Below are 21,146 nucleotides of genomic sequence, written 5' to 3'. Positions count from 1 at the left end.
CAGTATAATGTTAGGTGACCTGCAAAGTTAAGTGTTGGAAAGCACGGTAACCAATTTACTCAAACTGTAATTTGCAATTTGCTAGATTATATATATTTATATAAATGAACAGTTGGGGTGTGTATGAGTGAAGAATGTTTTTATTTCAACTCGTTTGTGACATGAAGTAGTTTGTGATGTGAAATCTCCTCTTCTGCACATGCTAGTAAAGCTTTATTAATGTGTTAATAATTTCCTGATAGTTCCCAAGACGTTTCCTGGAAAGAAGTGTGTGATTTGGGACAAATTACAGGCAAAAGAGAGTCCAACTGGTACACTTCCAACTCAGTGATTCCAGTTAATTGCTAGTGTATTCAAGAGGCTTTTAGTCGGTGCACAGCGGGTCAGATAAACATGTAAAAATTGGAAATTGGTGAGAAGGCAGTTAAACATACATGGAGAATGGAGTCTTCTAAAATAATAATAATAACACTTTGGTTTAACCCTTTCATGCATAGTGGTCACTACAGTGGACAGCTGTTTTCTTATACATGCATGGGGTTTTAATGGTGTAGTCGCTAATCAGCCAACACAGTGGATTCTAGTGTGTCGTCCCATACGCTGCCATCCACTGGCCAGCCTTTGTAAGTGCAACACAAATTTCTCAAAACCAAGATGGCCGCCTGCCAGACGGAAATGCTCCTCTGCTCAGGAATATCTCACCAATCCTTCTACAGTAATAGACCCTTGCAGGTAAATAGAATTTTGTAACATCAAGGAACAACTAAGTGAGTGATAAAATTTTTAAAATTTCCAAGTATTGATTTTATGTCGGGAGAAAATGACAATTAATCATCTGTCCACTAAGTTGGACAAACTCCTTGAAAAATGTTCAAAGTTCAAATATTTTTTTCATGCCTAAAGAGGAATAAAACAGGAAAAAAATCCTGACTGAGGTTATCATAATTCATGCATGAAAGGGTTAAATGGAGTTTTTTTTCCAAGGAAATTCCTATTCTGTCTCTAACTAATACCAAATTTAATACGTTTTACCCCAAAAATTCTTTGGAAATGATCAGGAAATTATTAAAACAGCTGTAAAACAAAGCATGCATGAATGCAAAATTGGGAAATAACTGGAATTAAGGTCTAGGATAAGTCTAGATCCACTTGATTCTGAGATAATGTTTATTCTTTTACACACACAATTGAATATATGTTAATATTCCCATGATATGTCCATTTTCAATGCACTCAGTGCTGCACTGAAAACTAACAGAACATATATATATATTTATATATATATATACAGCTATCCCACAGTAGGTTAGAAAACACATTATCAAAACCTCGGGGAGCTAATGTTGTTTCTATTAGCATGCTGGGTGTTGACACACGGGGACAGCAGTGGAGTCCAGTCTGCCCGACTACAAGCAGTACCAACAAATGTTCTCCCTGCTGAACGGAAGTCTCTGGCCTGCAGCCACGTACATGTGATTTACATCCACCGCTCAGACACATAACACACACATGTTGCTGACGCTCCTGAGCTACGGCCGCTGTGAGAGAATAATGAATGTAGAGAGGAACATTACGTCCTCTCCTGCAGGTAAATCTTTCCCGGTATTTTGCACACAGCAGCAGATAAACTGTGGCCTTTTATTTCTCCAGAGCTCGCTGCATACATATTCTCAAACTGCCACAGTTTGTATGAGCGTTCATGCAGTTTTGTAACAATCTGAGTACACATACCCGGTATAAAGAGCTGTTACTACTCGCTGTGTGCAGACTGACATATCAGGAGGGTTTTACAGTCAGGTGAAGACTAGAAAGGATGTTTATGTCTCATGCACACCACAGCGTGTACAGAGGAAAGCGACGTGACGAGCATCACAAGACTGTAATATAAAAGACAAACCGCAAAATCCATGTTTATTTGCACAAAATAGAGGCTGTAAACAGAATGTTTAAAGTTTAAGTAAAACTATGTGAAGTTTAAAAAGAAATATAGAAAGAATATGTACATAACACCATCATTTAGTGCAGGAAATGCAAAAATGTGAAGCTTCTATTCAGCTTCATCAGTCTGAGTTAGTCATATCAAGTGGATATCTGACACATTTACAGTCTTTTTAGCATCAGATTCCCTCTTTGTGTTTCCTCAGACAGTGTTTCCCTGTTGAGCTTGTTGAAGCTTCATATTAGCTTCAAATAAACTTTTAAAAACATTTTTTGCACAGAAGGAGGACTGTGGATTTTGTCCTCCATCACTTCCATTGTAAGGTCATTATGAAGGGATCTTCTAATGGTCAGTATGAACAGGAGGAATGATTACAGCAAGAAAAACAGTTTTAATGTTCATTTGAGCTCCTGACTGTTGGTTTAAGACACTTGAAGAATTGTGAACCTGCCCTTTATTGAATATAGAGCTATACTGGAAATGCGTACAGTATTTTTAACCATTTTAATCATCACATTCTTCACTCATGAAACTGTCTTTCGCACTTCCACCATGAACTCCAAAATGACGTAATGCTGGCTGATAATAATAATAATGGACGAGGAGAGGACAGAGGACATGTTTGAAGAAGCTAATTCCCTCTTGTTTGCTTCGTCTCAATATCTCCTCCACCCATCAATCCTCCTCTTCCCCCCGTGGACCACAATCTTCCTCCGTCTGATGGAGTGAAGAGGGACCACCTGTGGCCTCGCCCCCCCCCTCCCCTCCCCTCCCCCTCCTCCTCCTCTCCATCCAGTTATGATTTCTTCTTATGTGTCGCTCTTCTTTTCTTAACCTCATTCTCCTCCATTTCCTTCTTCTATTTACTCTCCATCTTCTCCCAGACGCCCGAACCGTTTGGTTTTAATAACCTTCCTCTTTCTTATTCCAGAACTCTCTTCTAAATGCTTGTTTTCTCTCCTCTTTCATCTTCACCCACAGCACTCACTCTTTCGTTTTCAGAGCCGCCGTCGTCTTCTTCTCTCTTTCTCTCTGCATCATAGTGCACATGAGTAGAGCGGCGGCGTGTCTGATTCACATGTAGAAAATCAGCTGACTTGAACTCCTCATGCATGTCTGTCTTCTCTCTCTGGCACAAACAGCGTCCTGCAGAGAGAGCCTCTATTTTTGAAATAAATTACCCAGCGTGAACATGAACATATACACCTACACACATATGCACACACACACACACACACACACACACACACACACACACACACTGTGACTGGCATGATAGAAAAATGTGGAAAATGTGACAGAAACAAACATATTAGTGTCAGTTTTTATCATGTGTTTGATAGTCTGTGTGTGTGTGTTAGTGTGTGTGTTAGTGTGTGTGTTAGTGTGTGTGTGTGTGTGTGTGTGTGTGTGGTACAGAACAGCGGTGTGTCTGATCCTCTACTGCCCCCTTAAGGAAGATGTTGGTCACCACTGATGACATCAAGTACTCAGATTGAAGGCAGGTTATCCTGATCAGACTGCTGACGAAGCTGTCTTAAAATCAATCTGGAACTGTTGTCATAGCAACAAGTCCAACAAGACCCCCAAAACCTGCTAAAGTGCAGCTTATTGACAGTCAGCTGATCAGGACCAAGGCGTTTTAGGGTCAAAACATGAACTCATTTTCATGTACAAATGTCTCGCTGATATAATTATGATTGTAGGTAAGAACATGCAGGGATTTATTGGTGTAATCGTCACAATTTAATCTTTATAATGAAGAGTTACCTGCACTCATACAGGATGAAATATACAACCAAATAAAGGTTTGGGCACTAAAAATGAATCAATACAAATGTAGTTTTGGATTCTGTTAACAAAAAGACATAAACTCACCTAAAAGATTCTGACTGTTAAAGGACATCGATGGCTGAAGCACAAAACCTCCTTCCTATCTGCAGAGTTTTCTGATTGGCGGATTTCACTTTGGATAATAAGAACAAGGAAGGTTTTGCTCATATTCAGTCTGTCTGCAGGATAATCCTTTGTTGTGACAGAAAAGTCACACAACAAAACAAAAACACAACACAGAGTCTCTGGATGTGTAGAGAAGCTACAGCACCAATCACTGAACATTCATCTCCAGCAGACGAGGAAGCAAATACACTGAATTTAAGGAATTCTGACTCTAGTATACTACAATGTAGTAACTATTACATTTACTACGTCTTTTTACCTGAAAACAAACTTAATTTTATTTTTAATTTAATTTTAATTATTAATTTAATTTAGAGCATCGTTTTGTAGAACCTCTTCCAACTTGCACCAAGTGCAAAAGCTCCTATCTGCACTTTATGAGGCATTAATATCTATAACACATAATATAATAATCTAATATATAATATCCTTAACAAATAGCATTCTGCAAGAAAACAAGTTTTTTTTTGTTTTCTCAAAAAAGTGCATTTTTCAGATCGGAGGTTTTGCTCTTCGGTCGGCGATATGTGACATTTAATTTGATATTTGAACAGTAAAACTTATTAGCTGCAGAACTCACTTTGCTAAAAGTTGTTTATGAAATTGAACTTTTCTGAAGTGTTTTAAAAAGGTTTCATTGTGTGTGATGAAAGTGTAGAAACAGTAGAAACACACATATAATCAGATTTATGTTCCCAACACATCTACCTCATTATAACAGCAGTCACATGATCAGCACTCGGTTATTCAGGATCAACAAATCAATCCTCAAACTGCCTTCAAAGAACCAAACAGGAGCTGTTCTTCAGGCTAACATCATAATCCTGTCAGTTCTTATCCAGCTAATTTGGTAAATCATTAGTTTGAAACTAAAACTGAAGACTTTACACCCAGTTGTAATACCATGTTAGTGATATACAGTATATGTTTCTCTGTACTGAAGCGAAGGAGTTCAGTATTTCCAGTGCAACAGGGAGTCTAAACTCACATCAAAGACAGATTTAGATGCAGCTTTACCTCAAACACTGACTGAGTGTGAGAAGAGCTTCTTGTTTGATGATGAAATGCTAAACACAGCTGAGCAACGTGATACAGCCGGCAGGAAGGCTGTAGTCTGTCAACAAAAGGTCAACTCTGAGTCGACGACTTTGCTGCTTTTTTTTTTTTTTTTTTACAGCTGCTGAGAAAAAAAGAGAGCTTTGACTCCGTGACAGATCAGATACTGAGAGAGATCAGCTGAAGCTTCTCCACACAGAACTGAGATCACTGTGACTTCAATGACTTCTACTCCTCAAGGCTGTCATAATACTTTACTGATGTGTTTGTGGAAATGGATCTTAGTGGCTGTAATAATTCTCACTCTTCATACTGACCCTGAAGATATTCTCTCTACACTGTAAGAGACGAGCGACAAAATCGATATCTTCTACAGTTACAGTCTGTTTACAACCAGATTCCTCGTTCCTCGTTGAGCCGCGGTGGAGCGAAACATTCAGGTAATAGTCAGCCTGTTGACCTTTGATCCGATAACTTGTATGAATCTGAAGCACGTCTCATAAAAGTGATTTCCAAACACTGCTGACACATAGAGGACATATTCTGCATATTTCCAGCCTCTATATTTATATTCTGGGGCTCTACTGGAATATCTTTGCATGATTTACAGTTAAAAACTCCTTATTTATCTTCTACTGGTCCTTTATGCAGCCCCTCAGTTCAGCCTCTGTCTGAAACAGGCTGTTTTAGCTCCTGTCTCTTTAAGCTCCGCCCTCCTGATGAGACCACTCTGTTCTGATTGGTCAGCTTTCAGGAAGCTTCTTCCGGCTCCGGAGGCTACATAAACAAACTATAGTAGCAGGATTTCACTTCTTTTTCTCCTTCTGTACTCCAAATGTCAACTTCTTAAATCCATCCGTACATGTTGGAGCTGAATCACATCTGAAATATGAGAGTGGACAATATATGGAAACAGCTTAGCAACCACCTTAGCAACCAAGGCTATTGAACGGATAGCTAAGCTGACGTCAACTCGTCAGCAAGGTAGAAAAAAAAAACTGTTGCAAACGAAGCGTGGAGCAGGTTGAAGCCCTGAGTTTTGACTTGCAGGCAGCATTTCTACATACGTTCACCTCATGTTTTGGAACTTTGACCATGTTTAACATCAAAACAGGATATAAATAACAGAAAACCACAAAAAGAATACGTCCCCTTTAAAGAAACCCCCTCCAAACTGATGTAGTTCACAGCTTATGTCCAGCATGAGATCACAATGGTCATATGTATTATCACTGTAATATATATTATATAATATATATATTTCAGGGCTCTTGTATGACAACACATACAGCCTTCTGTGTTGTTGTGTTAGTGGAGGCCTGTTGCTTCAGCGAGACATGAGATATGATCCAGGAAGTCCAGTTTGGGTAACAGATCAGTGATTTTTTTCATTTATATGACAGGATTTTACATCTCTGGAAAATTATCACATTGGCAATTATTTTATCTTTTTTATATTTTTTATTTATTTTTGCAGCAGAAACACAACAACAACAACAAAAGAAAAGAAGCAAATTGTGCAGGTGAGATTTAGAAAAACCCCCAGAGACTTATAGAAAGAATCCAACCGCAATACTCATTATAAAAAAATACAAAAGTCACCTAATCCACAAAAATAAGCAAACGAGCAACCATAGAATCAAAAAAGCAAACAAAAAGTAGGCAGCATAAACAAAACAGAGACATAAAATAAAGTAATGAGGGTGTGTGTGTGTGTGTGTGCGTGTGTGTGTGTGCGTGCGTGTGCGTGTGTGTGTGTGTGTGCTGAAGAGAGAGAGAGCAGGAAGTCCACTGAAATGCAATTTGAATAAATGTTCCTTTTGTCACAACAATCACTAAAGTAAACAGTAGAAATACAGAACCGTTCATGTTATATATAATTAATTTATAGCAGGAAGGTGCACTTGCATGTTTGTGATTGGCTGGATGACGTCATGTTGCGTTGCAGCAGAAGGTCGGTCAGGTTCAGATAACTTTTTTGCCAGACAACCCTGCATTTATTTATTTTATTTATTTATTTATTTTTGTATGTGACAAATAAAACCTATAAGTGTATTTTTTTTATGTACTTGAGTATTTTAAAGGTTTGCTTCTGTCTACTTGGACTCTACTACATGTACTGTGACAGAAATAGTTACTGATGACTTTGCAGATTAAAGATTTAACAAATAAAACATCTGAACAGTTTGTAAAACATGATGCATTGTTATAAACGGCCCCAACAATTCATCCTTCTGAACAGATTAACATAGTGCTTATTAATAAATGAATATCATAGATTTAATAATATAACTCTGTAGAATGAGTACTTTTTGACACTCTCCATAAATAAAGCTGATAATAACATCATGTCAGAGTAGTTTCTCTTGTAGTGCAGTATTTTTACATTGTTGTAGTGCTACTATTATTTGAGTAAAGATGTGAATAGTTTCTCCTCATTACAGGAAGTGCTGACAGATGCTGTTTGTATATAAATATTTATATGAATATTTATCTACTGTCAGTGTTTTTGAATCATTTAGTGTTTGCTGCCCTCCAGCGGCCACAGCAGGAACTACAACACAACGTTTTTATAGATCATGTGCATCATGATCTGAAGCCGCCATGATGTCAGTCACTAATTATTTCTCTTTTTATATCCCTACAAAAAAAACTTTATTAACAACATGAACATAACAGTTTACAACAGCAGCACTGTGAGAAAGAAAAACAAAGAAAAAAAAAATCCACAGACATCAGACAGACACAATTTTATTTATTTATATAATAAATAAAGTAAATAAATAGATACACATTTGCATTAAGTTTAATAATATACACAAAACAACAAAATGAAATAAAGCGGGGAAAATTAGATTTAGTTACAAGAAAAATAAGAAAAATAATAAACTATGAGTAAAAAATGAAGGATCCAACGTTTTGATAAATATCACCTTTAAGCAAACACTTCCTGTTATATTCCTTCCTTTATAGATGTTAAAAATGTTAATTTAAATTAAATACATACAAAATGAAGAATAAAATAGATGAAGAAAATGCAAAACATTAAAAACACATAGATAAAACATAATAACGGATGTGAATAGCCTGCAGGAGATGGTCAGAAGCCAAAAGCATTCAGTTATAAAAGGAAATAATCTTAATGAATAATAAACGATGGTTTAACTTTCATGAATCTTCTTGCAGAAATCATTTCCTGAGTGAAATAAAAGTATTTAAATGAATTCATGTCTTTTTTTTTCATTATTTATCAAAACAACTAATCGTCCTTGAATTGTAAAAAAAATTCTCCCTTATTGGTTTTATTTGTCTTTGTTTTTTTTTTCTACTTTATCTTGTTTTTATTTTACTTTATTATTTAATGTATTTTATTTTATTACATTTTCATAATGTTTATTTCTCGTGTGCATTATTCTCAAACTGTTACTGTTTACATTTGTTCTGTCTTATTATCAGGTTGTCAGTCATCTGAATGAAAGGTGCTGTACAAATAAAGTCTGATTGATGATTGATTGATAGCCATGTGTATTATTATTATTATTATTATCATTATTATTGGTAGTAGTAGCAGTAGTAGTAGTAGTAGTATTACTGGTGGCAATAGTATTAGTATTAGTTCCTCTTTACGTATTTGATACGTTATTTCTGTACATGTGTCACAGTATCCGTTTTTCCGGGCGGACATGAACGCACCAACTTTACAAAGCGCTGTTCTCCTGACGTCCGTAAACATCACAAATCTTTTATTATCACTAACAAGTTATTTATTATTAACATGTTACAGTCTGTCAACAGAATGATAAACGAAGATCTGAATATTTTCTTTGTGTTTGACTTTTTCTTTTCTTCCAGGACAACAAACTCTGACACAAACATTTAATATCACTCAGAAAATACTGATATTTACTGTCAGCCTATTGCACTTATACTTTTGTTCAAAGTTTATATTAGTACAAAGAGAACTGGCCAATCACATGAAAGTAAATTAAAAGGTAAAATTAATTTATTAAGTAAAAAGTTTTATATTGTAGTAATTTTAACATATTTGAGGTTTGGACTGTAAGTTGTTAGTTGGACAAAACAAATTATTTAAGCTCTGAAAAACTGTGTTTTCACTAAACTTGATATATTTTGGATAAAGGATGTAACTACAGTTAATTAAAAGTTTTAGTTATAAGGTTTTAGTATCATTGCAGAATATACAAGTTACCATTTCTAATCTTTAATATTGGTCTCTTCTTTATTTTGGGGGATTTATGGAGAGATAAATATATTATTCTGATACTATAATATAGTCAAACAAAGAGAATATAATTTTTTTAAGCCTTGTGTTGCATTTTATTTGACCATCATACAAATCTAAAGTACCATAGTTGAGACAAAAGCAGAAATTATCAAAATTAAAAATATGTATGTTTGTATCATGTCCATTTCCAATAAACATTTTTACTGTATTTTCATGAAACAAGTCAAAACAAGTGGTAGAAGAACAGAAACATTTACAAGAAACAGATTTACAATTCTTCACAATCCTTCAAGTGTGTCTTAAAACAGTCAGGAGCCTGTTTTTCTTGCTGTAATCATTCCTCCTGTTCATACTGACCATTAGAAGATCCCTTCATAATGACCTTACAATGGAAGTGATGGAGGACAAAATCTGAAGCTAATATGAAGCTTCAGCGTCCAAATGAGTCAAATCAAGTAGATATCTTTCAACGTTACAGTCTTTTTAGTGTTAAAGTTCCTCTTTTTGTTACTATACTTCCACCTGCAGCTCAACAGGGAAACACTGTCCGAGGAAACACAAAGAGGGAATTTGATGCTAAAAAGACTGTAAATGTGTCAGATATCCACTTGATATGACTAACTCAGACTGATGAAGCTGAATAGAAGCTTCACACAGACTTTTAAATGACTGTGTGGACACACTGTGGATTTTGGCCTCCATCATTCACCAATGAAAGCACATTTGAAGGATCTCTTAATATCCAGTATGAACAGGAGGAATGATTACAGCGAGGAAAACCTCTTTCACTGTTACTATGGACACCTGACTGTGAACCTGTCCTTTAAAGTTTGTTTTCTTTCTGTTATCTGTTTCTTTGTTTTGATCTGTTTTCTTTGTGTTGATATGTTTTCGTGCGTATTGATCTGTTGCCTGTATATTGATCTGTTTTCTCTGTTTTCTGTGTGCTGTGTTTAATGGCAGTCTGAAATTATAGTTTTCTGCAGTAGCGAGGCGCCGCCAGAAGGGGCGCTGTTGCCTCTGTCCATACCCATAAGCGGGGGAGTGAGAGGTGCATGAAATGGAGAAAAATGGCGGATCATGTGCAGGTAAGCAGAGGTTTCATGTTTTTGTAACCGACAGTTTATCCACGTGTGCGGGAATGAGTCGGAGCGCGGATCCGGCTGCTGTGTCCCCGGCACGGAGCCGGCGGGCGGCCGGTGCCTGCAGGCGGCCGCGGTGCTCCGGCTGCCGGCGGTAAAAGACAAGGATGTGTCCGCCTGCTTGTGTTGACTTGTGGCCTGCTGTCATTGCTCAGGCTGGGCTTGTTGCAGGGTTAGCCTGCGTTAGCTGCGAGGATGATTCCAGGCTCTTATAAAGAAAGAGAACCTCCGGAGCCTCTTGGTTATACGGCGTGTAACCGCCGGTGTCTGTGTCCGATGGAGGCACTTCATGTCTGGGTTGACGGGCGGGTTTATCGGCATATTTTACTGAAGTAAACAATAAAACACTAACGGACCTGGCGGCGGACAAATGGCTGTCACGCTAACACGAGCTGTTCAGTTTGGCGCCAGTGAGACTCATAATATGAATATTAGCTCTGTTAAAACTTGTATTTTCAGCTTTTTTCGCCCAAACAGTTGAAATATTTATGTGTGAGGGTAAACGAGTCTCTGTTAGCATGCTAGGCTAACGTTAGCTTCAGCCCCAAGACGTCAACTTCTCCCGCCCGAGCCCCGGTTTGAAAACACGGTTCGGTTTGTTTATCTGTTTGTCCGGTAAACACGATTCATGCCGGTGGATGTTATCACCGTGTCGGGTAGTTAAAAAGCAGTGAAACGTAGGCACCCGGAGGATTTTTACTCCCGAGTTGTTTATGTGCGTAACCAAGCGGTGCTGTTGTTTAGCTGGCTAACGTTAGCTTCGTGCTGCTGGACACATGTTTGGGGATGGAAGTTAGCTGCAAGGCGAAGAGGAAAACGGTTTAATGGATGAAGTTAAATTGCAAGATGAATTTATAAACCTAATGTTTCCCTCTGCTGGTCCTACATAATGTCCTGAGGAAGATGTTTATGTGTTGGTTTCGATGCTAACTCCATGCTCAATGTTATTGTTGTAGTGATAGCCTTGGTAGCTTTGAATGCGGCAGCTGAACTAGCAAGTAAATACTAACTGTCAGCTTTATTTTAATCATCATCACAGCCCAAATCAAACAGTTTAGATACTAAATGAAAGTATTTTGTTGTCAGTTGTCAACATGAGCAGGAGTTATCCTCCATACTAGAGACAGGCAGCAGCAGGACTAACCGGTGCAGCGTGGAGGAGCTGCATCAGTGACATTAACTCTGGATCTTATCCAGCTTTATCTTAGAGGTGGAAGAAGTACTCAGATCCTTTATTGAAGTAAAAGTACTAATAAAGCAATGTAAGAGTACTTCATTACAATTAAAAGTCCTGCATGAAAAATCCTACTACAGTAAAAGTACATAAGTATTATGAGTTTGATGTAGTTTTAAGTATTGCAGTAAAAGTACATAAGTATTATGAGCTTGATGTAGTTAAAGTATTGCAGTAAAAGTACATAAGTATTATGAGCTTGATGTAGTTAAAGTATTGCAGTAAAAGTAGTGGTTTGGTTCCTCTGACTGATATATTATTATATATGACATCATTAGATTATTAATAGTGAAGCATCAGTGTTAGAGCAGCATGTTACTGTTGTAGCTGCTGGAGGTGGAGCTAGTTTACACTACTTTATATACAGTTAGCTAGTTTAGTCCAGTGGTTCCCAACCTAGGGGTCGGGGCCCCTCCAAAGGGTCAGCAGATAAATCTGAGGGGTGGTGAGATGATTAATGGGAGAGGAAAGAAGAAAAAACAAAGTTCTGATACACAAATCTGTTTTCAGTTTTTGGACTTTTTCTCTAATCTTTGATTTTTGCTGAAATATTGGATCATTTGAACATTTATTGAAATGAAAGCATGTGAGAAGTTTAGAGGGAAAAATCACTATTTGGTGGAGCTGTTAACAACTCATAGACATGTGAAATGTGACCCCGACTACACACTGCTTTTTGTAAGACGTCAAAAGACAAAAAGGTTGGAAACCACTGGTTTCATCTTTAACAATGTGTTGTATTTTAAAAGCTTGTTATATTATCCATTGTGTCAAATCTTCATCTGAAAAGTAACTAAAGCTGTCAAATAAATGTAGTGGAGTAGAAAGTACAATATTTCCCTCTGAAATGTAGAAAGTAGCATCACATGGAAATACTCAAGTAAAGTACAAGTACCTCTAAACTGTACTTAAGTACAATACTTGTGTAAATGTACTTAGTTACTTTCCATCACTGGTGGTTTATCACAAGAGCTTCAAAGAAAGGTGATCTGATCAAAGTTTTCACCAGTACTGAACTTTGCATCATGCAGTGAGTGATGATGATATAAACTAATCTGTTATGTTTTTGTCACTGGAAACAGAAATGTGACTGAAAACTCGCCTCAGTTTGAGCATCTCATGTGTCACCATTATAGTGATGTTTGAAAAACTCAGATTGTTAAACACTCTTCTAACCACCTGGAATAAAAGACATACAGTCTCCTGCTGCACAGTAAAGATATTAAGCTTGTTTCATAAATTATAACTGTGTTTCCTAATCCAGGTTGCAGGAAATGATATAATAATAACTTTTATTACACAACATGAGAAAACCACTAAATGAATGAACACCAGCTGTCATCTTTGGTTGGAATCGGAGGGGAAAAAAGAGGCAAAAAATTGCAAAAAACGGATTAAAAATGTTTTTTAAAGTGAATCATTTTTCATCCAGATGGTTTTAAGAGTGTTTGTAGGATTGTGGAAACACCTTGAGAACAGAGGAAGTGTTGTTTTAACAGCCGTCAAGGTTTTCAAACATCGCTGGGTTTTTATTTATAGGGAAGATCAAAATGCTTTTCTGTAGTGACTCATGTAATAATGATGCAAGAGACTTAGAGCTGTGTTTACTTTCATTTTCTTGATTAATCATTTGATCTTCATCAGAGAAGAGTGAATAACGGCCGTCACAGTATCCTAGAGAGCGAGGAGATGTCATCGAATGTCCGAGCAACAGTCCAAAACCTCCCCGAAATATTCAGATATGTATCAAAACAGTTGCAGATTAATTTAGATTAATTGACAGCTGTACATGCAGAGCCTCAGTTTGTGGCTCTAATGAGACGCTGCTCTTGTTAAGAGGAAGTTGGACTCAGTCAAGTTAAATAGCTTCCATCTCTCATTCCTTTGGTTTTGCTTTGCTGTAATTAATGACAGACCGGCAGCGTTGAACACCAGCCTGCTGTTCGCTCTTTAACGAAGTCTCATCACACGTCTGTGTACTGAAATGTTTAAGTTATCTCTGGATCCGCTCCTCCCGGATCCGCCCCTCATATTTTACTCAGTAGAGCTTTAACTCATGTTAAAAAGTTTCATGTTTCCGACGGCGTTATTTCATGCAGCTGTGAGTGTGATCCCCTTCGCGGTTGTTGAGAGTGAAAGTAGTGACTCTCGTGCGAGGAGGGGAGGCTGTCAGAAATACCGCCGGTCTGTGTGACTCACAGAGGGAAGTTGTAAAACCGGCTTTCTTCAACTTCAGCGACGGGTTTTAAATACTTGATGAGCATCAATTCACAGAATGTCAGCAGGTCCAGTAGAAAGGTTAAAGTCATTTTCCCCGTTTAATGAACTGCTCCGTTTGTGAAGCTAATTACAACAGAGAAAAATGGCCGTTGTAGTTTTCCACAGTCTGAGATTAAATCTTTTCTCTTTTTTTTTTTTTTTAACCAACCAATCATCTAAAACAAAGAGATCCAGATTGCAGTTATATCTGAGCTGCAACCATTAGTCGATTAATCTGAACTATTTTGTCGTTCTTAAAGAAAAAAGGTTAAAATTCTTTGGTTGCAGCTTCTTAAATGTGAATATTTCTGGTTTCTTCAGTCGTCTGTGACAATAAACTGTGTTGTGTTTGGTTTGTTGGGACAAAATATGAAATGTGATGCTGCGTGTTGAAGTGTGTTAGCAGGTTAGTAGTGAAGACTTTGTTTTATATCACGTTAAACTAACATCTGCTTGGTGTTTATTTGTGTTGTCAGACCCAAAGACGTCACTGAGTTTTACTGTTATTAATAATTCTTTCTCCTTCATGTTAAACGACTTCATTAGATACTACAGTTACATCTCAGTCTGTCTGAACATAAGTACAAACAGATCAGGGCGACACTAACAATTATTTTCATTACCGAAAATTATTAAATGTGTTGACGAGAAAAATCACTTCATGCAGAACCTCTGTAGTGATTTTTCACTTGTGTGCTAAACAGTGTTTCCCCTTAAATTCATGATGAGCTCACGATCATTAATATCAACGAGCTACTAATTATCTTCACTCATACAGTGTGTGAACGTGATTACTCACTATCGTGGAATTGTTTAGAGTCATTGAATAGTGGCGAGATCACTAACAGGCAACTGGACCCGGACATATAACTAATCAATTATTGAGAAGTATTAAATTTTGACTGTTTCTATTTTAAGCGGCGCAGCTTTTCTAGACTTTACGGTACTGATCCAGCCGCCTGAACGTGCGTCCTGTGGCGCCGACAGCAGAGAACCAACTCAGGTTTATATTTGGTTGTTTGTATTAACGCTGCGTTAGTCGGATGTAATGAATGAATGAAAAAGAGAGAAATGTGGAGGAAACTGAAACTAAGAGCATCTGTTTGCACAGTAAAACCATCTGTTGACTGTTTGATGGTTAAACGTGAAATAATCAGAATAAAACGTTTTATTTCTCTCATTCAGAGGCTTCGTTCTCATCACCGCTCGCCGTACTGTCTCTCTGTGTTTCTCTGGTTTTCCGGTGTTCAGCTGTCTGACGCTGTGTGTCTCTGTTTGATCGCTTGGTCCTCATTCGACGCTCCAAAATCATAAACAAGGACGTAGTCGGGGCGTCGAGACAGTTTGACGCCCCTCATGACGCCTTTGGTTTGTGTTTGGTCGTTTAGAAACAATAGATGTACTTCAAAACGCACGTGTCAGACGCTTTCAGTGCGTTTGGGCCTTCAGAGACCGATTTGCATACGTTGTAAATCATCTCACGTGATGCTACTCAGCCAATCAAATCTCTGCAGTCCAGTAAGTCAGTGAGACACACACACACACACACACACACACACACACACACACACACACACACAGAGAGGAGGGACGACAGACAACAGTCGGGAGAAACGAGCGAGTCAGAGAAAAGTATTTTCACATGGCGTGCTCTAAAAAGAGAAAAGTAGGCAGCGAGAACAGCTTTTTAATCAAGAATGGACGGAGCCAGGCGCCGCCGCCGCTGCCGCCGCCGCCCCCGAAGCTGTCAGCTCAGGAAACCGGACACAAGGAAGTAGAATAAAAGCAGAAATGTAAAAAGACGAGAAAACCCAACAAACGTGTCCGCTGTCAGGCTGCACATGTAAAAATGAAAATAGAAGTGGTTTGATTTTTAAATTAGAAACCAAACAGCATGTTGGCGGGCGGACGCTGCAGCACATCTGGATGTGCTGCAGCAGCTCAGTGTTTTCACATCTGTTCAGAGCTGAAACAATTAGTCCAATGACAGAAAATTTCCCAGAAACTATTTTTAAATTCGAATGAATCATTTTTAAAGCAAAAAAAAAAAAGTCAGATATTCTCTGGTTTCAGTTTGTCAGATCTTTGGTGAAGTATTGATCAGGTCAGTCAGACTAAACATAGTGAACAAACATCAGCGGACGCTCTGACAAACTGTGAAGTGGAGTTTTTTTCACCACAATGTTCTCTGGAGCTGCAGCTGTTTAGTCAATTAATCAATTAATCGGTCGACAGAAACTTAATTGGCAGCAAATCTTCTCTGGTTCCAGTTCCTCAAATTATTTTGTTGATTAATCGATTAGTCTTTTGGTCCATAAAATGTCAGAACATGTCAATCATTGTCCAAGATGAATATAAATATAATATATTAAAGGGTTATATCACATGTCATTTGGTCTTTATGCCAGAAAATAGTGAAGAAACGTGGATCAGTGTTTCCTGAAGTCCAGGATGACGTCATCAGACGTTAACAGTCCAAAGATCTTCAGTTTACTGTTTATAGAGACTAAAGAAACCAGAAAATTTTCACATTTGAGAGGCTGAACCAGAGAATTTGGACATTTTTCCTTTAAAATTAAATTAATCGATTATCAAAATAGTCTGTGATTAATTTTCTGTCGCTCGATTGATCGCTGCAGATCTACAAAGATGTTTATTATCATGATAAACTGCTGCTGGAAACAAATATATATGAACAAGCCAATTAACTTTCCAACTAATTAATCATCTATTAATTTCAGCTCTAGAGTCCTGCTGTGTGTAGTTTGGGGGTGGGGTCAATGGGGGCCCAACAACAAACCTTTGCCCCGGGGCCCCCCAGCAGGTTTATCCGTCTCTGTCTGTGGGAAAATAAAAATGGACAATTTTCTCTCTTATTTCACTTCATAAATGAAATTATTAATCGATTAATCAATGGGGGGAAATGATTAATCCTGACAGACACTTCCTGTTCTATCAAGCTTGAAAAACAACCAAATGTTTAATTTTATCTTCTATCCATAAATAAGCTGGTTGGATGTGAGTTTATCGCTGTGAACTGTGAAGAGTATATTTAGTCTGCTGCTGCAGACGTCTGAGCGCCGGCAGGGTTTGGTGCTGAGCTCTTATCAGCGGTCAGCAGAGTGTCGAGACTCGATGTCAGTCTGTCATACCTGCTGCAGATAAAACACCGTCTCACACTTGTTCTCATAACGCTCTCCCCCCCCCCCCCTCCCCCCCCGGAAACACTCCTCACACACACACACTCCTTTAAGTAATCAATACACTGAGAAAGACCCTGGAAACCTGCACAGATCTTTAACCCGGGTGCGCCACCATTTTGGATTTATCAGTAACTGACATCTCACTGTGACTGAGCATGACTCAGCACTTTTTTTTTCCTGCCGGCCACATTTATCATTTAAATATATGAGATTAAAAAGTTGTTTCTTCTAAACATGTTTTTGTTTAGGTGTCAGGAAAGTGTTCACTCATCTGACCATGAATATAAATATAATATATTAAAGTAATATCACATGTTGTAGCAAACACACGTCAGCAGGGCTGCAATTAACTATTATTGTCATTATCGATGAACCGTTTGGTCTCAGAAAATAGTGAAAAAATGTGAGAATTTGGACTTTTTCTTTCTTAACAAACGACTCAAAACGATTAGTTGTTTATTAAACTAGTTGGTGATTAATTATCTGATTAATTATCTGATTAATGATTAATCTGTTCGTCGTCCATCAGTTGTTTTCATTCTCGTTACTGATTTTCTTGCTGAATCTTCGGTCTATAAAATGTCAGAAAATATTGATAAAGGTTGAAATATTGAAGCGTTTAGTTCAGAGCTGCAGCGATGAATCGATCAGTTGACATAATATTATTTGCCAGATATTTTGGTGATTGATCGTAAAGTAATTGTTGGTTGATTTTTTTCATATTAGAGAAGCTGGAAGTGTAAACGTAACTATTTAAATAGTTGAGGTTATTCAGTCGATTGATCAGTAGACTCATAGTGGTTTATTAATATCCACTGATATGATTGTACTGGTTTGTTTGGGGGGTTTTGTTGGGGGGGGGGCAGAGATATAGGTGTAGCTGGATGCTGAAGCGTGTTGTGAAGAACACGCTGTTCTCTGTGTTCTTGCGTTTTGTTCCTTGTTATACGATCGTTAACATCGGGCACATCTCTCTGCCTGCTGCTGACTGATAAGCTCTGTGTCTTCCGTGTTTCTGTGTGTTTATCTAGGGCCTTGCCCAGCTGGAGATCCTATGTAAGCAGCTGTACGAGACGACCGACACCGCCGTCCGACACCAGGCAGAGAAAGCTCTGGTGGAGTTCACCAACAGCCCCGACTGTCTCAGCAAATGTCAGCTACTGCTGGAGAGAGGCAGTGTGAGTAGACTCGGGACGCGGTGTTTGACCTGTGACGTCCCTGGTGGCTCAGTGGGGGGGCGGGAGGGCGGGGGGGGGGGGGGGGGGGGGGGGGGGTCTGTGTGAGCCTAACCTGCTGGTCACATGATCATCGACGATCACACATATCTGCATAATGTCACCACAAGTCCAGAAGACTAATGATGATGTAAACACAGCGCTGATGCAAGAGTGTGGTTGCCTAGGCAACGTCTTCTACCATCAAATCCATAACAACAAACACATGAATGCATAGACACACACACACACACACACACACACACAGTGCATTTATTACATATTCTAGAGGTGCTCGAGCTTTATTTCAGTCATAATAGTAGTTTAGGTTCCAGCTAATGATTTATTATCAATTAATTGTTTAGTTAAATGTCCATCAGGTGTTTCTAGGAGCTCAACATGACGTCTTCACACGTCTTGTTTTGTTTGACCAACAGTCCAGAACACAAAGATATTCAGATAATAATGAAGCAGCACATTCTCACAAAGAGAAGCTGGAACCAGAGAATAATTGTCACTTTTGCTTAAAAAATGACAATTATTAGATTATCAAACTCTGTCGATGGACTAATCTATAAATTGATTAGTCGTTGCAGCTGTAGCAGTAGTAAGACAATAACAATAAGCAGTAGTTATGGAGATATTTCACCTTGAATCACAACAGTCCACCTCATGGTGGCGCTAGAAGAAGAGTCAGTGAGATTCATCTTCTGGGGATCATGAAACAATCCATCCGACAGACGAAACACCTGACCTGACGTTTGCTGATGTTTCTTCTCTTCACAGTCGTCATACTCTCAGCTGCTCGCGGCCACCTGTTTGTCTAAACTGGTATCTCGAACCAGCAACCCTCTTCCCCTCGAGCAACGCATCGACATCCGTGAGTATCTCTCTCGTCTTTTTAGTCTGACGTCACTGAACCTCCGGCTTCTTTAACGGCCACACGGAGAAGCTTTTTAAGGTCCCGATCGGACGGAGCGCTTCTTTATGTAAACGTTTTCAGTGAGAGTGAAGCTTTTTGCTCGTTGGGACGTCTCGAGTTAAAAAAAACAACTTCAACTTAGAGCTGAAAAGCGTACAACGACATTTGCGTTTTTTGTCCTCCATCGTCCAATCGGATGAATTGAGAGGCGGGACTTCAGGCGGTGGAGATAACCAGACTGGTCCGGGACAAACTAGTGGAGGCCGGTGATGGATACGTGGAGCTGTATGAGTTTATGAACTGTGGTTATCATGATCTGAACAGAATACAGCAGTCTGGAGTGAGTTTACTTCATGGTTAAGGACAGGTGATTTGGTGGTAACCTAGCAACAATAAAAACAACAAATCAAATTTGATTTTTACTGGAGCGCACAGCCAGATTCACTTTCTCCACCGATCAATTAACTGACGGATCGTTGCAGCTCTGCTCTATAATCTTATCTAACGTCTTCTTTTCAAAACTAAGAAGAGGTTGCTTATAAATCTTTAAGAAACTATTTATAATTTTAGTGATCTGATGCTGAATCTCATGAAGCTCTTCTTGTCTTTTTTTTTTTTTTTTAACGAACAGGGAACTATGTGCTGAATTATTTGGCTACGCGGCCAAAGTTAGCAGCATTCGTCACCCAGGCGTTGATCCAGCTGTACGCCAGGATCACCAAACTGGGCTGGTTCGACTGTCAGAAAGATGATTACGTCTTCAGAAACGTCATCGCCGATGTGACGCGCTTCCTACAGGTGAGTGTTTGATCATCTGGTGTAAAACAGTAAAGAGTTGAACGTGTCTCTGAGCTTGTTTGTCACTGTGTCGATGTGTAACTGCGTGTTTACAGGACAGCGTTGAGCACTGCATCATCGGGGTCACCATCCTGTCCCAACTGACGAATGAGATCAATCAGGTAGCTTCATCTCTTCTTCCCTTCATTTCCTTCTGTGTGTGTTGAATTAAATTATTTTAACATGTTGTGTGTGTGTTTTTTTTTTTTTCCTCTGCAGGCTGACACAACACATCCTCTGACCAAACATAGGAAGATTGCATCATCATTCAGAGATTCCTCCCTCTTCGACATTTTCACTCTTTCCTGCAACCTCCTCAAACAGGTAAATCAGTTTCAGGTGTCGCTCAGGTTTTAATTAACCTCTTAAATCCTCTGGAAACGTGGCTTGAAATTATAAAAATTCATATATGATATCAAAGTTGAGTGTCTCATTAAACATCCACAACAATCTGAATGAAAATAAACATTCATAACTATTAGAAAGCTCAAAAACAGCTCATTTGGCTGCTCAAAGCATTTCTCAGGACTGTGTGGGCGTGTCCAGATCATGTTTGATTGACAGCTCACTTTCAGCTCAAGTACCGTTTTATTTTCTATTCATTCACTAAAACATTTTGCTGAAATGGAATAAATCTAATCTATCAAATGGACCCTACTTGGTTAGAAAGCTTGACTAATCGACTAACTAGAAAAACAGGTTAGACCAGTCAAATCTGTCCTAATATGACACTAATCGTTTTAGCATTCTCCATTCACATACATGAAACGGTTAGCATAGCTTCAACATTTTGCTATTAACTACCAAATCTATCAAATGGACCCTACTTGGTTGAAAGGTTGAATAATCCACTAACTAACAAACTAGGTTAAACCACCTGAAACTGTTTTTATTTAACTATACCTCCTGGAGTATGATGCTAATCGTTTTAGCATCTTCCATTCACTTACATGAAACGGTTAGCATTAGCTTTTCTATTCAAAACTATTGAGCTTATTATCAATTAGCCCAGTGGTCTACTAGTTATCTTGACTAATCGGCCAACTAGCAAACTAGACTAGACCACACATATCTGTTTTTAATTAACTACACCTCCCAGACTACGAAGCTAAGTGTTTTAGCATCTTACATGAAA

At 38.5% G+C, this 21,146-nt stretch overlaps 1 protein-coding gene across 2 annotated transcripts in view; it reads left to right on the top strand.

Annotated features, from left to right (window-relative positions):
- Positions 1 to 10,190: 10,190 nt before the first annotated feature.
- xpo7 (exportin 7) overlaps positions 10,191 to 21,146 on the top strand; it is a 41,858-nt gene continuing 30,902 nt past the window's right edge. The window contains exons 1-6 of one of the 2 annotated variants that reach the window (XM_044333104.1): positions 10,191 to 10,288; positions 18,070 to 18,216; positions 19,039 to 19,132; positions 19,806 to 19,972; positions 20,068 to 20,133; positions 20,231 to 20,335. In XM_044333104.1, the coding sequence (XP_044189039.1) occupies positions 10,256 to 10,288; positions 18,070 to 18,216; positions 19,039 to 19,132; positions 19,806 to 19,972; positions 20,068 to 20,133; positions 20,231 to 20,335 (612 nt within the window). In that variant the 5' untranslated portion in view covers positions 10,191 to 10,255. Of the gene's footprint in view, positions 10,289 to 15,262; positions 15,354 to 18,069; positions 18,217 to 19,038; positions 19,133 to 19,805; positions 19,973 to 20,067; positions 20,134 to 20,230; positions 20,336 to 21,146 lie in introns of those variants that run through there. The other variant, XM_044333103.1, reaches the window with a different exon arrangement.

Source organism: Thunnus albacares, chromosome 18, assembly GCF_914725855.1.
Source record: "Thunnus albacares chromosome 18, fThuAlb1.1, whole genome shotgun sequence".
NCBI lineage: Eukaryota > Metazoa > Chordata > Actinopteri > Scombriformes > Scombridae > Thunnus > Thunnus albacares.
The sequence above is the reverse complement of the archived record's forward strand: the minus strand, read 5'-3'. Positions and strand labels throughout refer to the sequence as shown.